The sequence below is a fragment of the Polyodon spathula genome, chromosome 22 (assembly GCF_017654505.1).
Source record: "Polyodon spathula isolate WHYD16114869_AA chromosome 22, ASM1765450v1, whole genome shotgun sequence".
Classification (NCBI taxonomy): domain Eukaryota; kingdom Metazoa; phylum Chordata; class Actinopteri; order Acipenseriformes; family Polyodontidae; genus Polyodon; species Polyodon spathula.
In genome coordinates, this window is record NC_054555.1 from 70,604 (window position 1) to 93,668 (window position 23,065).

General features: G+C 44.9%; 2 protein-coding genes across 10 annotated transcripts; both read right to left on the reverse strand.

Moving 5' to 3' along the window:
• Positions 1-291: 291 nt before the first annotated feature.
• Positions 292-4,329, reverse strand: camlg (calcium modulating ligand). 2 transcript variants are annotated; one of them, XM_041223793.1, is made up of 4 exons: positions 3,832-4,329; positions 2,831-3,195; positions 2,124-2,189; positions 292-1,556 (listed from the first exon to the last, which is right to left on the reverse strand). In XM_041223793.1, the coding sequence occupies exons 1-4, from the start codon at positions 3,995-3,997 to the stop codon at positions 1,365-1,367; spliced, it is 789 nt and encodes a 262-aa protein (XP_041079727.1). In that variant the 5' UTR covers positions 3,998-4,329; the 3' UTR covers positions 292-1,364. The 2 variants fall into 2 exon arrangements, with proteins under 2 accessions (XP_041079727.1, XP_041079728.1); XM_041223794.1 differs by having other exon boundaries at positions 2,831-3,192; positions 3,832-4,316.
• A 2,002-nt stretch (positions 4,330-6,331) lies between these two features.
• Positions 6,332-22,696, reverse strand: sec24a (SEC24 homolog A, COPII coat complex component). Of its 8 annotated transcripts, none has more exons than XM_041223946.1 (23): positions 22,414-22,696; positions 18,974-19,804; positions 17,432-17,593; positions 16,938-17,012; positions 16,546-16,694; positions 16,246-16,427; positions 15,575-15,677; positions 14,912-15,035; positions 14,584-14,693; positions 14,087-14,199; positions 13,535-13,653; positions 12,531-12,586; positions 12,193-12,399; positions 11,638-11,761; positions 11,170-11,328; positions 10,580-10,753; positions 10,380-10,490; positions 9,968-10,143; positions 9,703-9,840; positions 9,483-9,587; positions 8,972-9,064; positions 8,772-8,875; positions 6,332-8,542 (listed from the first exon to the last, which is right to left on the reverse strand). In XM_041223946.1, the coding sequence occupies exons 1-23, from the start codon at positions 22,475-22,477 to the stop codon at positions 8,428-8,430; spliced, it is 3,594 nt and encodes a 1,197-aa protein (XP_041079880.1). In that variant the 5' UTR covers positions 22,478-22,696; the 3' UTR covers positions 6,332-8,427. The 8 variants fall into 8 exon arrangements, with proteins under 8 accessions (XP_041079880.1, XP_041079879.1, XP_041079882.1 ...); XM_041223945.1 differs by having other exon boundaries at positions 14,912-15,038; positions 22,414-22,695; XM_041223948.1 differs by lacking the exon at positions 22,414-22,696 and adding an exon at positions 21,959-22,167 and having other exon boundaries at positions 14,912-15,038.
• Positions 22,697-23,065: the final 369 nt, after the last annotated feature.

The window sequence follows — 23,065 nt, forward strand, 5'->3', positions numbered from 1 at the left end:
TTAACAGTAGTGATGAATAGCACTGACATGCTTTTAAATACTCTGTGTCCCCCTAAAGAAAATGGTACTCATCTGTACTCATCTCTGCAGTGTTGCGATGTGGACTGCTGTCCATGGAAGAATATACGGAAACCACAGGCCACCAGAGGTGAATGCAGGTTAACCCAGGAGACTCTGTCCTGCCTCCTAGGGACATCCGGAAGAGATTAGTGTGGTTTGATTCAGGACACTTCCAAGTGAAAGCTTAAAGAAAACATGTCTGTTTAACAGTTCAATAAAATTGAGTAGTAAAAGGTTTTAAGTGTTGGTTTTATTACAGGGATTCATTGGATACAAACTGGGGTAAAAATACACAAAGATACTTCACAGACTACAACACAGAAATGTTCAAAAGCTTACAATATTCCCAACAGTGAAATACCTACAGTGTACTTACATTGAAATTATGTATTATACAGTCAGCATTAGGCTTGGACAATTCTATTACATGCCAGCCATACAAGGAGTTACACTGTAAGGGTTAAAAGGATTACATATCTAGAGCTCTCTACACTGAACTGCTTTCCTGAGCAACTTTTAGACTGACATGGAGGAGCAACATCGCCCCCAGCTGGAGAAACGTAACAGCAAGCATGTGCAGCCCACATGCAATGGGACAGAGTGGACTCTCCATGAACCTCATCTTACACTGTATCTTCAAACTCAGCAAGAATTCTACATTCTCTCAATAAATCAATCACTCTGTCTGACAATGGAACTAGCATCCAATGACTCTTCACCTGCTACCTTCCCTATTGTCTGTGTCAGAGCTAACAAACCCAGTCTAGCCCTGACACTAAACGGTGTTAATGGAACGCATGTGTGTGCGTGGGGGGGGACAGGACAGCCAGTGATGCCCCATCATCACTCAGGTAAACACGCCTCTCTTCTTCTGCTAGTGCCACGCTACTGCTCTAGAATGCTAAACTGTGGCTTGTGTGCACAGGCATATCAATCTGCAAGGAATAAACTGAATCCAAATAACAAACAAGTGAAGTGAAGCCAGACGATCCTGCCTTTGAGTTTCTAGAGAGACTCATTCAAACATGAAAACACTGGACCATTGAAAACAATACCATCACCAATTAAAAAAGGACAACTTCCTGAACAAAAACAAAACAGCTGAGTAACATTGACTAGTCCAGCCTTCCGGGACACAAGTCTGTGCAGGAAGGGATCAGCTGCTATGGGAGTTCAGAACGAATTGGGATTGAGCACACAACTAGAAAGCCTGTCCTTCCTGTGAAAGGAACCCCTGTGACACCCTAGAGTAGAGCAGACCACTCAAAGGGTGGGTCAGCGCTGCACAGGAGAGACGAGGCAGATCAAGCACTTTCTGAGCCCAGGAGGCCCAGGACTTCATGACAGAGGATGAACGTAAAGAAGTAGACGCTGAGATCAGTGAACACGTCTCCCATCCTGCTGTAGGTTTCCATGGAGCGCCTAATCACTTCTGCAGGGATGCCCGACAACAGCAGAGCAGCAGTGAGCACGGTCCTTTTCATCTTCTTCTCACCCTGAAAGAGAGGTAGAGTTACAGTAAAGCAGCCTCGCCGGCTGCCCTGCCCACAGCACTCATGTGATCAGCTTCACTCTCGTTCCACCATTCGGAGCGCTGCATCCAAGGGGCCTCTGGCCACTAAGAGCACAGCCTTGTTTTACCTGCTTAGTATTAGATTGCGTGTGCTCTCGATCAGGAATTATCAAGCTTCCTAAAGTCCTTTTGTATCCTCTTCCAAAACCTGTACAGTACTGCTGAACACAGGGGATTGAAGAAATGACTGATAGGTGTGTGCAGCTGTAATCTAGGTCTCCTCTGGACTGGGACTGTTTTGAAGAGATTTTCCATTTGCTAATGCAGTTACCTCACTTGCATATCCATACATGTGAGCAGTATACATTATCCCTTTAACCCAATCTTTCATTAACAATATCCTTGTTGTCTTGTATTGGACATGTATTTTTTAATCTACTTCTCACTGGAAAGCTGGCTGTACATTTACAAATTTTAGCAGTCAAGCATATCAAATAAAAATGAACTAAATCAATGAGATAAATCAATTGTTAACATGGACAAGACTCACCTTTGGAAAATATTTGTACAGGCCCATATACGCCAACTGAAGAGTCAGAAATGGAGCAAATATGGACTGTGAAACAGAAAGGAGAGAAGTTCCATCACAACACTGTCTGACATTCAATCCTAGCATCCTGGCACTATTAGACACTAGTGGGGCTGAGAGTGCCGGACTGGTGGGCAAATTGTGTTAGTACCGATAATGACTGGATCAGCTCCACAGCTAGAATGTCAATGGCACAAGCATGTCATTAAAAACCCTGTATTTGATAGAATCAGAAACTGAAAATCTACAGTTACCTGTGCCCTTGAACCAAATGAAGCTCCCCTGAACATACTCACCAGATACTTGCACATGGAGGCTTTGACAGCAGAACACTCCCGGCCAGTCTGAACACACTCACCAGATACTTGCACATGGAGGCTCTGACAGCAGCACACTCCCGGCCAGTCTGAACACACTCACCAGATACTTGCACATGGAGGCTCTGACAGCAGCACACTCCCGGCCAGTCTGAACACACTCACCAGATACTTGCACATGGAGGCTTTGACAGCAGAACACTCCCGGCCAGTCTGAACACACTCACCAGATACTTGCACATGGAGGCTTTGACAGCAGAACACTCCCGGCCAGTCTGAACACACTCACCAGATACTTGCACATGGAGGCTCTGACAGCAGCACACTCCCGGCCAGTCTGAACACACTCACCAGATACTTGCACACAAAGGCTCTGACAGAGAGTGCCAGCAGCACACTCCCCGTCAGTCGGAACACGTGGAAGGCGTCCAGCTCATCGGCCCCTGAGCCGCCCTCCTGCCCGGGCTCATCGCTGACGAGCTGGCTGCGCAGCTTTATGGCCTCGTCAAAGCGGGACAGGCACTGCTGCAGCCCCCGGCGCGGGGAGCGAGGGGCCCCGTCTGAGGGGCCCTCCCCCCAGGGTCTGTGCCTTAGCTCCACACTGCTGTCTCCTCCCAGATCTGCTTCGCTGGGGAACACAGGAACTCTTGTGGAAGTGGGGAGCGACAGCGGCTCGGCTCTCACGGGCTCCAGGGAAATTGTGGAAGTCATGTCTGCTGAAAGTAAACCACACAGGAAGCATTCATGCTATTTATTATTCTTATGCCAGTTTTGTGACAGCTTGTGAAGCAGCCCAAGCTTCTCATGCACATGTAAGGGCTGGACTCTGTACTGTTGAGAGGCTGCCATAGCTCCAGCTGCACTGCCCTGTTTGCAAAGACCATCAGCAGTATGAACACGCACAGGTCAGGTATAGCACAACATCTTCAATTAATGTGACCCTTAACCTTTGATATCGTCCATTATAGTAGCAGAAACTGACTCACATAACCCCTAGCCAGCCCTGCAATGAGTCTTTATGCTGAAATACTACTTACTGGAATGTGCTATACACTACACACGAATATTGCGTCGGTGTAAATTAAATGTAAGCTACGACACGCCCCTATCCCAAAGTAAAAAGTCGCATTGTTCTTGTCGGTTTCCCTATGCAGCTACAGCGACATGTAACGATTTGAGAGGTGCTCTGTGCACGTCAAGTGGTTTTAATCTGTACTTTGTAATGGTTTCAGGTCGCTATTAATTCTTACAAATATGATCTAGACGCATTTAACCACGTCAAACCCGGGTACTAATCCCAACACCTAGAATTGCGGTCTGCTTTACATGACGTTGTTTTCAAAGTCCCTCACCTTTACTGACATCCGCGTCGCTTGTTTTATTGAACCCCATGATGCGCTTCATTCTGTCCTCCGAATTCACCAGCAGTTTTCTTCTTCGAAGCTCAGCTCTCCTTTTTGCGGACATGCCACTCTTTTCTCCAGAGCCCTTCTGCGTGCTTAGGTCTACAGACTCCATTTATAAAAACTGACAACAAAAAAAAAAAAATCAGATTTTCAAAACGGAATGATCGCCGAATAGGGATAATAGCTGTATCACGAGTCGACGTGCTACTAATGGACAATGTTTCTTCTCCCAGTCGCTCTTTTATGACCGCGCTCAGATTGTCACACGCATTAGGCGCACTGCGCTAAAATCCCACTAGGCAGAGCTCCAACTAACAAAACATTCAGATAGATACAGTATTAGTAGAGTGTAACGTAGGCGTGCCTCTCAACACGAATTCTACTTTGCTGGCCAATAGAAGCTTGTTTTACCAGAATGCAATGTGTTAAACTGCATCCCCTACCCGCTTCGACCTGCTTGTTGCGGCGCTTCCATCATATTATGTTGCTGCTTACTGGAAACTACAGTCGTAGTCAGCTGAGTCTTTCCCCTTGTATTGGATATGGGCAGGGATTGTTTTTGTCAAGACGGCGTGTCATCGTCTTTCTGCAGAAGTAACTCCCAGTGCAACGCAATGTTTTTCAACAAGCTTCCAGTCACATCCCCATGCATTTCCCCAAGGGACACCGGGTGCTGTTGGACTAATAGAGAACACTCCATCACTGCCGGAGCATGCTGTCTAACTGAATAGGCGTCACTGTGCTGCTGGAATGCAACAGCGCTGGGAAATAACCATGGTTTACATCAAACACCTACTGGTGCAGTAAAATATTCACGGTGTACTTTAGGTGCTCAAGCCCTGAATTAAGTAGCAATTGTATTGGCTAGTGCATGAGGACCCTTCTAGATAGACCTCCTCAGCACTGCCCAGAGTCTTTTACTTTGATTCCCCTTTCATACACGGATCATGAAGTACGCACCTAGAAGTGTGAAAACACTTAGCCAATCACTTCATCAACTGTATACTAGTCTGGCCAATACCAGGGATGTGTAGGTACGTGATGTTCCCAGTAACTCCCAGTGGAAATGGCAGAGGACTGGAGACCTGTACAAGCCACGGTGCTTTATGTTCTTCTGGTTTATTTTCAGATGTCGAACTGGAACCAGGAGTGCAAAACTTCAACCTGTGTTCCAGGATGACTCAAGGGTCTGTCTCAGGGAAGCAGCTTGGTGAAATGGTTTATCCAATCATTCATACAGCCGCTTACTTGCTTTTTTGAACAATGGTAATTGATGGTAAGTCTATAGTATGCATAACATTTTAATATTTATAGAGGTTATCTACCAACATAAACTTTCCACACATTCTCTTCATTAGGGATTCCATTTGTATGAAGTATTCATTGTTGTGTTGTGTGGTAATAAGAGAGTGGACCGATCATCAGGCTGCAGTGCAAGCACACAGCAGTCTCTCCACCACACAGCCAGGCTGGCCAATGATCTTCTGGTATCAACAGAACAGCTGCCCGAGGCAGGAGTAGAACCAATGCTGCCTGAATCAGATGCTGGCTCTCATCCAGTTATGAATGGAGAATAGAGGGGCAGCACTTTGAAAGAAGTTGTGTGTGTGTGTTAGTCTAAGAGTCAACCAGTCCCATGCCCCTCTGTGTCAAATGAACATTTTAACAAGTATGCATTTGACTCTTGATATTCTTTTTGTGTCCCCAAATAACCAATTCTTACAGCATACAGGATTTATAAAACATGTACAAGAACAGACAACCCCACAGGTGTTGCCATGAAGACCAAAGGAGAGACTTCAATAATCATGCTGAGGACTGAGAGAGCACCCTGCTGAATAGACACCCTTTCTTACCTGATTCTCTTAACATTCACAACTCCCAGTGTTAAAAGTGACAAGTCAGGCTTTACCAAGCATCCTCTTCCCTCTCATTATCGTCGCCCTCTTCTTGTTTGTTATTCTTTTCATCCCTGACTGGGTGAAACCTCTTTCCACAGTCCAGATAGCTCCTGGTTTCCTCCTGAGATGAAGGTAAGAGGACTTCTATAAGCACTTCACTCCCCAGTGAAGTGTTTGCAAATCTAAGACTAGACTGAATAATCTGGCCACTGCCCGTCCCACAATCCTCAGGTATTTCCATGGTACTTCCAACACTTCACTGTACAACTCCCAGACACCCACTGAGCAGATCCACAGCAAGGGCATGTGGGCAGGACCAGTGAACCCACTGATACCACATCAATGGAACAGGTAGGAAGCGTAAAAGCAAATTCTGTTCACAGGCTGCTGTTCTGATTGGTTTGATAAATATTCAGATTAAAATCTCACTGATAATCTTGATGTCTTTGTTTGCATGTATTACCCCACCCAGTGATGCACATCCACTTAGCAGCAAGCACACAGGCACCCAAAACTGCACAATCAACACAACATGACAATCTTCATAAAGAACTAGACTTTAATTTGGCTACAGAATTGTACACTACTTTACAGAGGGGCTCTCTTTATTTCATGTTTACAATATATAGAGAATGGTAACGGAGTACAATTCAAGCCACACACAATGGTCCAGAGGATGGCAAGCATTCATTCTGCTTTTTTAAACTTGTTAAGTGGTTAAAACAAAATGTTAAAGTGTCTTCACTTAAATTATAGATTTATTCTTTTTAAACTGTGAAAAAATCATCAAAACTAAAAATCAAACATGCAAGACGTAAGACAGAAAACAATGATAATTATTACAAACAGAAAATAAAATAAATGTAAAACCCCAAAGAACAATGTGCCCCTCACTGGTGACATTAACAACACTTAAACTACGCTGAACCGCAACAGGGACTCAGTGTTTTTGTTCTTGCATTTAACCAGGTACATTACTTCAGTGCAATATTGACACTACCGTCAGTGTTATTTCTGAAGTCTTTCCCTGCTATTGAATCTCTTTGCAAAGAATACTGATGATTATTAAAAAAAAAATAAATAAAAATCCCATCCCCAAATGAAAGATTTAGGATTAAAATAAATTAACCCCAAATAACCCATCATTTTACTAGTATAGTCCATGAGCCCTTTCAATCCTGGCGCACCATCAGCGGGTCCAGGACCATCAGCCTGAACTTGGCTGACTGTTACCGACAGGAAAGCCAGTATCAGCTTAGGCTGGAAGTGGGCTGTAGAGGAACACCAGCTACACCTGCCTGGATCTCCATGACAGAAAGTCTTGCATGGTGTGCTCAGAACAACAGCTGGATTGTAATTATGGGCAAGGACAATAGCATTTCAACAGCATGGAAGACGAGAGTCAAAATCAACAAGCGAGAAGAATGTGCTGCACTGGAGAGGAGATACAGAACAATACATGGCACCTATTCAATAGAATCGCTTCAGTAACAGAACTGATTACCAGCAGGAACCAAGGACTTGCACAGACTCTAGTGCAGCAATTACAACTGTGTAAGGATGCACCTACCACTTATTATTATACACATACCTGACGATACTATATTAATCCATTTCATTTGCAATTGCTTTAATCATGAAGATTTGCTGTCACGAATGTGCATATGTGTGTGTGTGGGTGTCAGCAACAATGCACAATAAAGGGTCACAACAATGGCCTGATTCTACTGGATCTGCTTCCAAATCCTCCTATTTCATTAAAAACATTTCTCATACTGCCTACGATTTAAACAGAGGACTGTTTTAATGTTAAGAGAAAAAAAAAAAAAATTGTGAGAATGAAACCAGACAAAATCAAATCAATAAATGATATCAATGAAACAGATGGACGTTGTGCTCTTTGCACACATCTCAGAGGAGACTGAATTACAAACAAGTGACGACTTTACTGCATTAAACATGTTGGGATTCTTCATTCTACACATTTTATTACAGATTCTGTCCTGATTAACCACCACCATGTGTTTGTATTAGATCAATGTATAAGAAAAAGAAGTCTGTAAATCTGATGCACAAAACACTGCTCTTTATCCCCTAGTATCCCCTAGGACATCGGTCATGATTCCAACATCTTTTCATGGGTGAAGCGTTCAATTTTGAGAATTCAGAGAACAGATCTGTTCTGGAAAGCAATGAAGACAGAATATTATAACCAAAACATACAGATTTTTAAACCGGCAGAAATGTTCTTTCAACAAACTCCATTACCTTCCCTTATTCACAAGCCAGTCTTAACTGAAAGAATAACTTTAGTGATTCTGTTTCATCTGAGCTAAAAGAAAATTAGCAACAATTATAGACAATACTTACATAATGAAACCCTAAAAAGGGTTAAAAACAAACAAACAAAAAAGAAAACATTTCAACCCATAATGGAAAATGTTCACGTTAGTATTTTTCAAAATAATTTTTTGTATTATTATTTATTTTTTAATGTGCTTCAATCTTCTGGCCCAGTGATGAAAAACACTTTGTAAAAAGTCATAGTTAATGAATCCTTGAATAGAGGCGCTGCCGCTCACATGCCCTCTCCTTGGCTCTCCTCTCAGACCAGCCACATCCCACAGCTCGACAAACCACTTTATTTGTTAACTTGCTGCTGTAAATGGAGCAGAAACTCGTAGTACGACAGAGCAGATTCTGTCCTGTCCTCGACCATGTGCTGCATAAAGCTTGCCTTGAGGGGACTTTCCTCCCTGCAGACAGGAGGTATGGAAGTTAGTGTGAATCAGACACCATTTATTCAGATACATTATTCAACCATCAGTACAGTGGGAGTGCATCATGGCTTCCCTGATTGATTATCATCAGTACAGTGGGAGTGCATCATGGCTTCCCTGATTGATTATCATCAGTATAGTGGGAGTGCATCATGGCTTACCTGATTGATTATCATCAGTATAGTGGGAGTGCATCATGGCTTACCTGATTACATGCAAGATTGGGTAAAAAGGTCTTTGTTCCCTTAACCAAGAAATGAAGGCTCTTGTTCTTGTCGACTCAGCCGTGTCTAATTCTGGGAGTTGAGTCTGGTTGAAACCAACAACAAATAAACATTTACCACCAGCATCGGACAATGGGTATTTCTGCATTCAGGTATATTGTGTATTTTTTGTCTTGCTTACCATAGTCTGAGGTATTGCTGTATAGCTGGGAACGCCCAGCACCTGGGTAATAAAGTTAGGTGCACAGTTTCTTCCAACCCACAGATACAGTACCTGTAAGAAAGGACATCTTTATATTTCAGAAAGGTTGAACTGGTGGAGTGTTGCAGGTGTGTGACTCTGCTGCCCCCCTCAGGCCACGCTGCGAAGTGCCAGCAGTCGCGTGAGATGCGCACAGAACTGTCTCGGCATTCATTGTTACACAAACAATGAACACAGCATATCAATTATTCTTCACATTACTGGGATATTGTGATCATTTAGAAACCCAAACAAGCTGAAGTGCCCACACTGGGGTGAAAGTTTCAGTCTGAAATTTAACACACACTGTATCAGAGAGCTCAGAAAAGACACACTTCTTGTGGGTCTGGTGGAACAAAGTTCTCTCTAAAAAGAGAGTGTTCCACCTGAGCAGAGCAACAAGGTCACAGCAAACAAGCCACTGAGGTGGGAGAGCGCTGGAGATGCATACCGAGCCCGAGTCCATCAGGAAGGATCCATCCCTGCTCAACTTCTCCACAGACAGCTGCAGAGTCGCGGGCTGAGGGACTGTTCTGTCAGCGATGCTGATAGCCCCCTGCAAAAAACAACAAAAGTCCTCTTTATTGATGACACGATTGTGCTGGGGATGTGATCAGCCTGTGGCTTGCTTTTAGCATGCAGCGTGTCAAATGACAGAACCAGTCATTTACCTCGTCTGTAAGATTGTCAACTCTGTACAGAGCAGGATGGATCATGAGCATCAGGTAAGCCAGGGGCTGGTACTTCAGCTGACACATCGCAAAAACACGCTCATCCAGCCTGGTGCTCGTTCCAGTGCGGAAGGCTTTCTGCAGAGACAGACAGAGGTGGAGATTCATCAACAAGAGAGGCGCATGTCTCAAAGAGCAACGTGCTTGTGTGTGTGTGTGTGTGTGTGTGTGTGTGTGTTGATTGAAAGTCCCTGTCAGGACCTACCTGCTTGAGCAGGGCCACCACATAGAGAGGGAGGAGGCGCAGGCAGGCAGGGGTGACAAGGCCAGGCTGCTGCACACTAAGCCCGCCAGAGCGATAAGCACGCAGAGAGTCAATCGCAGCATTCACCAGAGCATCGCGGGCATCACTCAAACTGGCTGTGACCGAGCGGTCAACCGCTGGGAGAAGAGAGACACAGAGCCAAGCAGGAATGAAAACAAGTAGAATCATTTAACTTTTATTAGAGCAGGGCTGAGAACACAGCAAAGAGCAGAAAGTTTAACAGAGATGAGGAACCGTGCAAATGCTCCAATGAGGTCCCTTCACGAAGTCATATTAAAAGCATGGATCTGCTTGAAACACAGATAATGCAGCTCATGTTGATGACAGGACAGAGCAGCCCTGCTTCACTCACCCATGCTGGCCAGCAGTCCTGTGATGGCCTGCACGTCCGCTCCAGCGAAGATGTCAGCCATGGAGTTCACGACTGGTAAACAAAGAGTGTGGACTCGTATGCGCCGCTCCCCTGCAAACAGAACGTGAATGAAGGTTGCAGTGCAGGGAATACCAACCCCAACCCCAACCTCAACCCTCAACCCACCGTCTGTCTGTTACCTTTGCTGGAAGTGTAGAGAAGAGCAGCCTGGAAAGAAACCACCTGCATGTCTACGAGATTCTCCTCAATTGACATCTGAACAGCAAACCCTGAGTCTGGGTTGATGTTGGGAAGCGACAGCAGATCCGTCGAACGGACAAAGAAGTTTCCATGGAAGGTATGTATAGAAAGACCTACAGGAGAGAAAAAAAAGCACATGTTGTTTAGTGCACTGGCTAGAATGTGGAATTTTTTAAAAGATGTGATACATGCATCATAAAAGTGCTTCTGTCCCTATATTACCATGTAGCAACTTGAAGGGAATAACAGAAAGGCACAGAACAAAAGGAAAAGCACAGATTGTGACACTTGTAACTGCCATAAACAAGATCAAGCACAACTGCTACTCTAGCTGTAGGTATGTTTCTCAGCTCAGCACTATGGATTTGAATCGTTCTGAACAACAGATCTGAGAAGCATGGGCCCCTCTTGCATGCCCTCGTTGCCACTGATAATATCATGAAACTCTGTCTAATCTTATCCAATGCATCCTGGACAGCAGAAAGCCAGCCGTTGGAAGAAGCAGAACGATCGAGCTCCTGGAAGTCACCTTTGGTACAGCGCACCCTCATGACTGACTCGAAGCCAATCTTTCTGCTGAAGTAGCGCTTCAGGTCTCTCTGGAGCTGCTCCACCTGGGCAGGGTTGTGCAGGTGGTGATATGAAGGGTAGTAGTGGACTCCGCCTGCAGAATACTTGGATATGCAGGCTGCAGAGACACACAAAAGGACAATTCATGGACAATAATACAACTACATTGGTATTGCACATCTATCAACATATAGGAGAGGGTGTGTGTTATTACTGTATAAACAGTGCATATCGTAATACCCTAACTGAAACCGGCTATGTAACAGATACTGTGGTATTACTGTACAAACAGTGCACAGCCGGCTGGTTTTACAGACCCCAATTTGCATGCTTTTATACCAGCTAATGTGGAATCTCAACGTCCAAATGTGGTCTTGGAAGAAGCACAGATTGATGATGCTTCAGGGACAGTGAAAACACTTCTTACCTAATGAAGCTAAATCACAGTATTGTCCACTAAGCAGGAAAAGATCCACAGCAATCTGCTGCCCAGAACAGTCCAGGGCCAGCTTTTTGTAGAAATCAGTGGCAGGAGTCAGATGCGGTATATCCTGAAGAATGACAAGACAGGGAACAGAAAAACTATTTCAACTTCTTACATTAAATATAGTTTAATAAAAGGGGGTACATTTCACTGCAAAATACCATTCCCCCTTACAATCCAAGGCCAGCATAACCAGGTCTATGAAATCACCAGCCTGTGAATATAGTAAACAGCATTGCTCAAAAGCCACAGGTCAGCCACAACCATCTGAATGTTCCCTGGTGCGAGATCAAAACCACACATGCAAACAAGGTCTTTAACAGATCGATTTTGCTTTCTGCATCATGTAAATATTATTATTTTCAGTGCTGATGGAAATATACAAGAGCAGCAGTGATTAGAGCAGCTGATTCCAGTGCTGAAGCCCTGTGGAATGCTATGAGTGCAGTGAGTAGAGCAACTGATTCCTTTGAGAGCAGTGATTAGAGCAGCGATTACCTTTGCAGAAGCCCTCTGGTTGGGATCTTCTCTGGACTTCAGTGCCCCGACCCCTACAGAAGGCAGCTGTGTCTGGAAGACAGAGACCCGGCCTCCAGTGGGGGACAGCAGCCTGAAGGCAGCTTGTAGAGCTGGCCCCAGCGCACACTGTGTCTCCAGGGTCCTGGTAAACATCTGGGGCAAGCCTTTCAACAAGTCCTGGACCAGCTGTTAGGGGGGCACAAACCGACAAAAAAGCAGGTTTGCATACTGGAAGAAGCTCTCGTATGATTTGTCTTGCTTTTAACATGACTGGACTCTTTTTCCCTGAGATGTTGCTACAGTGCCTGGTTTCTCACCTCCTTGCATTCGTTGAGGTTTACCAACAGGCTGTCTGGTGTTGGTATGAAGATATCTGGAAGAGAAAAAGAACACATGTTTCTGGCAATACCAGCGCTGGGTAGATCACATATTTGCATGCTTTTAATTGCTTTAAGATGATGGGACTAATCGACAAACAAAAAGTTCCATTGACAAGTTTTCTAGACATTGCCACTGATATCAATGAATGTTTGGTCAACTTGAGAATAAAACATGTATTAAAAGTACAGACCACTATTCAGCTTTACACTGATATCCAATGAATATAGTGCCGACACTGCACACGCCGTGCAATCAGTTTACACTGATACCCAATGAATATAGTGCCGACACTGCACACGCCGTGCAATCAGTTTACACTGATACCCAATGAATATAGTGCCGACACTGCACACGCCGTGCAATCAGTTTACACTGATACCCAATGAATATAGTGCCGACACTGCACACGCCGTGCAATCAGTTTACACTGATACCCAATGAATATAGTGCCGACACTGCACACGCCGTGCAATCAGTTTACACTGATACCCAATGAATATAGTGCCGACACTGCACACGCCGTGCAATCAGTTTACACTGATACCCAATGAATATAGTGCCGACACTGCACACGCCGTGCAATCAGTTTACACTGATACCCAATGAATATAGTGCCGACACTGCACACGCCGTGCAATCAGTTTACACTGATACCCAATGAATATAGTGCCGACACTGCACACGCCGTGCAATCAGTTTACACTGATACCCAATGAATATAGTGCCGACACTGCACACGCCGTGCAATCAGTTTACACTGATACCCAATGAATATAGTGCCGACACTGCACACGCCGTGCAATCAGTTTACACTGATACCCAATGAATATAGTGCCGACACTGCACACGCCGTGCAATCAGTTTACACTGATATCCAATGAATATAGTGCCGACACTGCACACACCGTGCAATGGAATCAGTTCAAAGGAATCAGTTCACCTTCAATGTCTGAGACAACCAGCATCTGAGGCTGGGACAGGCCCTCCTGGAGGTTATAGAAATGGACTGTGCTGTCAAATGTAATGAAGCCTATCTTTGTCCTGGTGTCTCCTGGCAGTCTTAAAGAAAACAAAAAAAACACAATGCAACTTTGGTGAGAATGAAAACAAAAATATACATCTATACTAATAACTCAGGTGTATTGAGCTTTCTAACATTATGCAGAGACAGAGCATCGTGGCAGGATATCTGAAGCTCAGGGATGTGAACTCTTCCTGCATGCACCTTCAATTTACATTTACATTCATTTACACAGCTCACATTTACAACATTTCAACGTGCTTGCAATTACCTAGCAGTTCCATGAGTTCTGTTGCACTTTAGCTAGCATAACAAATAAGTGAGGTCCAGCTGTTGTAAAGCCCTGAATGTTTAAAGAGCAGCATGACAGCAGCACCAATGCCCTTTTACATACAAGTCACGAGGGGAAGCAATTCGGCGCCAAATCCTTCTGATCTGAGCAGCAAGCTGTATGGGTGTTTCTGCACTTACAAGCTGAGACTGTCCAGGAGTGACCGGCACACCGTGTCCAAGTATCCAGTCTCTACTGCATTGTGGGATACATCGAGTACGAAGAGGTATACTGCAGGCTGGGGGGGCCGCAGCTGCATAACAAAGAGAAAGTGCAGGGTCAGGGGTGGGAGGTATTCTGCAATCTGCACACACACTGGCATCCTATAACACTAGAAATGTGACAATCCAAATCAATGTGCAATATTATGGATACACCATTTAAACAGTTAACAACAACAGGACCTGAGGTGTTGGGAATCTTGCAACAGTTTCTTACTTAAATGAAGGCCATCTTCACCTGGCACAAACCGGCGAGTGCATTTTACTTGACAAACGACATTTTTAAAAAGATTCTTGTTGGTGTCTCTGTCTAACTTAACATAGAAACTGTTCGCTCTCTTTAGCTGCAGACACATTTACCAAATAGCACAATTCTGATTTGCTTTCTAACCAATTAAACAGGAAATCAAGCCTACCATATATTCTGAAGGTGCAATAAACTCAATTGTGGGATTTTGAACTTCTGGCCTTTTATGTGGTTCTCCATACGATCTGCTTACAGGGTTATACATAAATTCTTCTGGAACTGAATGAAAACACAAGGGGGGATTAACAACCAATTGCAGTACAAATGATATTACTACTGCAGTTCTGAACTCTGTGTGGATGTGCAGCGTTACACACAGAGTGTGGATGTGCAGCGTTACACACAGAGTGTGGATGTGCAGCGTTACACACAGAGTGTGGATGTGCAAAGAGTTAATTTTAAAAGACATTGAACCAGCTGGGAACCTGAAGCCCTACCCTCATTGACTCTGTAGCACAGGTTGCACTTCCATCTCCTCTGGTCGAGGAATGTGACGAAGGGGTTGATGTAGGTTCTGCAGGATCGACACCTCACGATGGTGCTGGAGGTGACCACCGGCAGCTGCTGCAATGGGACCCACGATTTCAATTCAATGCAAGACAGTGTGACTCAATCTCTAAAGCACTAAGAGTCCAGAACAATACTGAGGAGCATCTCCTTGATTATTCATTTCAGACCCAAAGCAAGAGAAGAATAATAACCTGAAGCCTGTGATCCTAAAGATCCTAACAACCTGTAAATGTTATGCCTGACGGGTACATCGAGTTACAGTAAAGCGGCCCACGCAGACCTGCAGTCTCATTGCAGAAACAGGTTCAACATCTCTGAACTGGAGTAAGTATGAGCTCACAGTCCTGCAGCAAGAGGCTTGTTCAGCATCTCTGAACTAGAGTAAGTATGAGCTCACAGTCCTGCAGTAAGAGGCTTGTTCCCTGCAATGACATCAGGTACAAGATGTTGGCCGCTCCTATGCAACGACACAGTTGTTAGCGTGTGAGCAATAGCCACTGGTAATTACCAGATTGCTGCAATGTAATTACATGACTATTCATGACCTGTAACTCAAACCAAAAACATCGGTACAAATGCAAGGCTCTTACCGACATGTCTTTGAATGGGTGGAGGAGTAACCCCAAGGGAAGCTTAGCTTTGTTTAGCAAAGACTGAGTTTGAGGGATGTTGGTCAGAGTGCACCGAAAGACCCTTGAGGAAAAAAAAAATGAGAATAAAAGTTAGTAAAAACAAACACAGCAAGTCAACCTAAATACCACTGAAGGGCTGAAATTGAAATGATGTAGATCTCAGTTGTAGGGAGATTAAACTACACCTCCTCAACAGCTGGAGGACAGAGCATGCAGATCACAAATGAGTTTCATGCAAATGGAGGTGTGTGTGTGTGTGTGTGTTGAGTCACTATCCTCTCTCTGGCCCTCTAATAACACTATGTAACACAATTTTTGTTCCTGTGTGGTAAGTGTTATTTCCTAATTGCTTATGGCTCAAAAGTATAGAAAATGGCTATTATTACGCACAAACTTTGCTTTGGTGACCAGGACAGTGATGTTTCAAAATATCACTATTTCCAATGGGAAAACGGGCAAATGCGTGTCTTTTTGTTCATATAAAGTCAGAAAAAAAAAAATTTGTTAACATAAAGTCAGAAAAATACAAAAATGACTACAAAAGATTTAAAAGTGTGTAGTTTTTCGAGATTTACAATTATACTGTAAATCAATAGCCTCTTGATATATTATTTGAACCTCAGACTCACTCGGGACTGCAGTTGAGACGCTGCAGGTCCTGGGGCAGGCAGGGCACAGGGGGGGTGACGGGACCACGGGGTAGGAGGTTCCTCTCCTGGAGCAGGTTGATGGCTCTCAGTGCTTCAGGCTGGCTCTGCTGCAGATTCATTCCTCCCAGAGCAGAGCCAAGCTGAGCTGGACCCAGCGCAGCCTAAACAAGAACAGCACACAATGCATGAACAAATCCACCCACCCACGAGGCGCCAGGAACAAACACCACACACTAGAAACACTCAGGCAAGGTCTAGATCTATCAGGGCTGCTTGTACCTGCTGAAAGGACTGGGCTCCTGCAGGGTAACGCTGGCTCAGAGGCTGCATTCCCGGTGCACAGGGGGAGACAGCCATGTTCTGGTAGCCAAGAGGTAATGAGGGATAAGACAGGCCAACTGCCCTGCCCATCTGTGGATGATGCTGTGCTGCTCAAACCAAAGCACAAACCTGTCAGCACGACCCACAACTCTTTACAACCCAGGAAAACAAGACTCGCAGTACAAGGTAATGGCTCAAGACATTCTGATGATTTACTTATTGTTTCTCCCCTATACAGCTGCAGAGTTCAGGCCTCATGCAGGTAGTCAAAGTGCTAATAGAAAATTATAGTAAGGAATCTTGTACAAGGCCAGCCATTACTACTTGAAGAAGCAGCTTGCATCTCTTACCAGCATTTCTGCCTCCACTTTCCAAAGCATCAAAGCTGTTGTGGATCTGCGTTCTTTCTGCTCCTGGTACTGGTACTGAAAACATGAAGAGACTCACTGAGGCCAGCATGGCTAGGAGGGGAGTGCTAGGAAGCAGAAGCAGCACCTCAGATCTTGATGAACAATGTCAGCACATCATTATGCTCCCCTAATGACTCAAACACTTCACATCAAAACATTCATATGAAGGGGTGACGAGGGGCATTCACCCCAAGCCAAGCCAAGCTCAAGCAAATGCTAGACATTACAGCGAAGGGACGTGCCATTGCAAAGGGGTTTCTACTGCACAGTGCATGCTTTCTTTGAACAGGATCCACAGGCTTGTAAGCCTGTTAAACCACATGGATAAACAAACAGTTATCCCCAATGCCAGTCAGCTGAAAGGAGAAGGTTAAGCTGGGGCCCTGGTATCTAGCCTGTGTTCTTTACAGTGACACTCCTGCCCTCCCTCTTACCTTCTTGTTTAGCAGCAGCAGCAGGAGGCGGGGGAGTGGCTGCATTGTTTAACTGTCCAGTAGGGGGCGCTTCTGGTCTCACAGGAGGGGGAGGCCCGAATGGCTGCCTGCCAGACTGGTATGATTGTGATGAAAGTGGACTGACAGGAGGGGGGGCCGGCCCTGTTGAAGAAGATAAGTGGAGTGAGTCGCATCCTTCTCTTGCAGTACTGTGCCAGATCATCTAACAGCTATGAGACTAAGCAAGTGTTGGAATAAAACTGTATACAAGGTGGACTGATGAAAGAACAGGGGTCAGTGCTGAAGAAAGTGATTTATAATAGAGCAATATCAAAATCAACAAGGCTGGAATAATCTCAAATCACAGCTGGGTCTACAGTGTCGATTCACAGGCTGTACATGTGTGTACTTTTATCAGAAAAATAAAAACAAATAAACAGTTCCCTTCTCAGAAAAAAGCAGACCTTCACCTTTTAACCCTAACCCTTCACTCCATGATGCCTTTTACATAAATTGACAAGAATCTCCCTAAAAACAGCAGGAACAACATCACACATTATCTTGCAGTCAGGTTAGTTGCACACAAGCTCTGCCTACATTACTCAGTATTGGTAGGCACAGTACATGGCTGCAAGATATTTGCTAAACTGAGAAATATAATGAACTGTCAGTAAATATGGATTCCTTTATTTTTGTACAGCTCACTTGGTGCAGGACACATTATTGTGGCTTGCAATCAGCTGCTATCCTGGCAGCACAGCACGCTTTGCCTCGTCTGTCAAGCAAATGGTCAAAGGTTCAAGGTCACTTCCAACACCAGCCTGCCAAATCAGAGTGCTTTACAAACCAGACAAGTGACTGTCTTCATTGGAATTGATCACCCTGATTTGCTTCAATGCAAGAAGTAAAACAGATTAAGCTGTTGATATACTTGCTTTTGTATATTTTTTTAATGATCCAGAAAAAGATTATACTCCTGACCCCTACAGATCTCCAATTCTAAATATCGGGTACAACACAGCTCTTCTTTCTATTACCAAAGTAAGTGCAAAAGACTGACCTGCTAAGAAATGTGAAGCTAAACACTGAACCAAATGCAGATGTGTTGCAAACCTGTTTTATACAGAAACTCTCTTTTTAAGCATAGACGATAATGACAAGTGTAATGAGATTAAAACCAAGCCTATTATCTCAAACTGTCATCAGCATTGTACTAGAAGGCTCACATTTCTACATTACGTTTCTCAAAATTAAGACAGACCAAAGACAGAGGGAAGTAGACAAGTGGTGAGGGTGTGGAATGGGTTACCTAGTCATGTTGAAGCAGAATCACTGGGTTCAGAGATCAAACAGCTATTAGGAACTGGACGAGCTCTGATGTGCTGACTGGCCTCCTCTCAGTGTAAATCTTCTTCTGTTCTTATAGGATACGAGACTAATCAGTGAACATGCTTGTGTTTCTAACCACATGTTCTTCATACAATAATTCTCTCTCAATGACTGTGTTGAGTAACAAGTGCCATCAAGAGGTTTTCTCCTTACCTGGCTGCACAGAGATGTTCAGAGGAGCAGGGGGTCGCTGCGGGGGGCTGTTCTGGATCCCATACCCAGAGGGCTGGCCTGGCTGCACAGAGCTGTTCAGAGGAGCAGAGGGCCCCTGAAGGGGGCTGTTCTGGATCCCATACCCAGAGGGCTGGCCTGGCTGAACGGAGCTGTTCAGAGAAGCAGGGGGTCGCTGCGGGGGGCTGTTCTGCATCCCATACCCAGAGGGCTGGCCTGGCTGCACGGAGGTGTTCAGAGGAGCAGGGGGCCCTTGCGGGGGGCTGTTTTGAATCCCATAACGTGCTGCAGAGAGCTGGCTTGGTGCTGACGTCACATGGTTTGTGGCCACTGAAGGCTGGCTCATGGGAGGGGGCGTGCCATACGCCCATTGTGAATGAGGGGGGATCTGGGAGCCTGGATAAAAACTATTAGAACACACAGGTGGAGGTGTGGAGCTTGGAGCTGGGGCTGCTATCCTGGCAGATCCTGCTTGATGTGGCTGAAGGGGTCTCATGGGAGGCCTGGTCATGTTGGTTTGACGAGGTCCCTGATACATGCTCACAGGAGGAGCGCTATGACCAGGTCCCTGATACATGCTCACAGGAGGAGCGCTCTGACCAGGTCCCTGATACACGCTCACAGGAGGAGCGCTCTGACCAGGTCCCTGATACACGCTCACAGGAGGAGAGCTCTGATAACAGCCATAGTGATACTGTCCGGCAGGTTGCTCTAAAGGAGCTTTGGCTGGCATGTGTTGTGGATGCATCGTCTGGGCTGCTGTATTGTAACCCCGCCCTGGGGCCTGCATCATTATCAGATTTTGTATAGGGCCTGAAAGACACAAAGCACAAATCAGCTAACTGTCATGCTTCTACTGTTTCCCACATACATGATCACAGCTCCATCAGTCAGTACAGTTTACAGCCAGAGCACATACAATGTCACATGTCCATCAGTCAGTACAGTACAGTACACAGTATATGCATGCATATAGCTCTCAACACTGAAAGCACACCTGTTACATCCTCTTCTCATATCATTTGAACCTCACACTTGTTGCTTGCATTCCTCCTGTAACCTAATAATTTACATTTTAAAGGCACTGCTCAATGTCACGTTGATTGCACTGAAGGGCAATCTCCAATATAGGACTAAGGGAGGGTTCAGCAGATCATGTTTATTATGCCACGTGAATAGGAATCTTAGCCTCCTTGGCAGAATGCCCAGAGCTAAATCAATCTGCCTTTAGAATTATTTTACACTATGATATCCCCACTGTAAGGAATGAACAGTTATTTAACAACTTAAAAAATGTTTCATATGAACAATAACATGCCTACTGCTGCAGACAGTTTGTGAAAATCACACAGCGACATACTGTGCCACAGGACCCTGCCTCAGGTCTAAGACAATGTGCTAAATACAGTGAAACACACGCAATCAAGAACTGTGCACAGTATATACGGCTAAAGGATAGCCTACTTACAGATTGGAAAACATGGATCCCAACTCCAAGTACATTGCAAATAACTACAGTACAACTGCTTGACATAAGATCAAACCAAAGACAAGCCATGTTGAATATGGGCTGTGTTCATCAGCCCGTACTGGTGTGGCAGCTCAACTCTGATCATGTGTGGTTTTACTGGAAATGAACTGAACTGGACACACATGTGAACTGCACTGTGGTAAATTACACTCCAATAATCTTTTTAGAGCCCTGGTAATCTCCAACCCACTGGCATGGAATACAAAAAGGGCAGGCTTTGTGGCTCCCTTGAAACACTAGGATCAGGAGACAGAGCAGTCCAAAACACAAGGATCAGGAGACAGGGCAGTCCAAAACACTAGGATCGGGAGACTGGGCAGTCCAAAACACTAGGATCAGGAGACAGGGCAGTCCAAAACACTAGGATCAGGAGACAGAGCAGTCCAAAAGACTAGGATCAGGAGACAGGGCAGTCCAAAACACTAGGATCAAGAAACAGGGCAGTCCAAAACACTAGGATCAGGAAACAGGGCAGTCCAAAACACTAGGATCGGGAGACAGGGCAGTCCAAAACACTAGGATCAGGAGACAGAGCAGTCCAAAACACTAGGATCAGGAGACAGGGCAGTCCAAAACACTAGGATCAAGAAACAGGGCAGTCCAAAACACTAGGATCAGGAAACAGGGCAGTCCAAAACACTAGGATCAGGAGACAGGGCAGTCCAAAACACTAGGATCAGGAGACAGGGCAGTCCAAAACACTAGGATCAGGAGACAGGGCAGTCCAAAACACTAGGATCAGGAGACAGAGCAGTCAAAAACACTAGGATCAGGAGACAGGGCAGTCCAAAACACTAGGATCAGGAGACAGGGCAGTCCAAAACACTATGATCAGGAGACAGGGCAGTCCAAAACACTATGATCAGGAGACAGGGCAGTCCAAAACACTATGATCAGGAGACAGGGCAGTCCAAAACACTAGGATCAGGAGACAGGGGTGACAGGGTTATCCATGTAACCCTAACAAGACTCCTATTCATAAAGGAGTTTCTAACTGCATGTAACCCATGACTCCTAGAACAGCATTGGCGGTACAGGAGCGTTTCTCTTCTACAAAATAAACTTCAAATATTATAGCAGGATGTGAACACACTTGAAATCCAGAGAGCCACAGTATTCAGCCTGGTTGAGTCGACAGGATGATCCAGAGATGCCACATGTAAAGCAAGCAAGTGCTGGTTTTCATTTAACCGCTGGGTTTCAACTACAGATTCACAGCCGTGTCACCAACTTGTACAACCATTTCACTTCAACTAAAACAAACCTTAGCTCTGGCAATCACTTCAAAACAAACGGTGTAGATCTAAACGAGGAGAAACTGGATTGTTTTAGATTCGTTTACACGATCTCTCGACTCAAGTGAAAGGTTATGTTGTATTATCGGTACAAGGATTTGCAACTAAAACGAGTAGATTGTAATATATTTTAATACATACACCACCAGTGCTAGGATCCGCACTGCCCTCAAGATCAGCCGCGCAGGTTATCATGGTTACTGAGATAAACGGTAATGTGAGCGATTTCCTTTGCTGCACAACTGGTGTAAATAGTCCATAGTATTCTTGAAAAAAACTTAAGCCATTCCTGACCCACCTTAGATTATTACCACGACATCACCAAACTAGTTGCACAATACTTCAAATGAATGCAACCATTCTGTGCATCACGTGATTTCTTAAACCCCTGGAACGGTTTAAACTTCATCACGTTTTCACCTGCAGGCGGTGCACAGTCCGCTTACTTCGTCATTACTTGAGCGGATGCCTTTAACTATTGTAAATAGATATTATCAAATATCTCGACAATCACTAACCATCAACTCGTTTCAAAATCGAACAGATGCACACATGCGAATATCCTCACATAAACTGAGCGGAAGCGCCGCACTCACCGTTGCTACACGCCTGCCTCCCTGCCCCGTTCTGAGAGCTGAGTCCAGCAGCAGGACTGGACATTTTGAAATGAACACCCGGGTCAACACCGAACAAAACAAAACCAGGCTCTTCAGGAAAGTCACAAGAGACTGTGAGCGCAACCCTTTACTTGTGATCGAGAGTGGCGAGTAGATCCACGCGTTAATGCGGCATGCTGGAGCCAAACCCAGCTAATCTGGGGAGCAGGTCCGGGGAAAACAATTGCTAAAAACCTCAGACAGGAAGCCGGGATCAGAGCACCAAGCCCCCGCACATGCGCACTCGGTACACGTGGCATTTCCTGTGTCCTACCAATTGAAAATGTACTGAAAAGAAATTGTTGTTGTTTTGCGTTCCGTATCCCAAGAACCCTCTTCATGACTGGACTATAACACCAGATGTGGTAGTAATACCAGTTCCAGCTGTTATGCTTCTTACTAGTTTTAGTGGATCACAAGCCTGACATGGCACGTGCTTTATTATATACTACAGTGAAAAAAACAGCCAGTGTTGTCAGAACTTTTAATGCAAAACCCGTGTTTACGTAGGAGCTATTAAAATTAATTATATATGTCAGATTTAGAAAGGTTAGAGAAAATGTTTCTAAAAGAACAAAAGAACAACACAAAC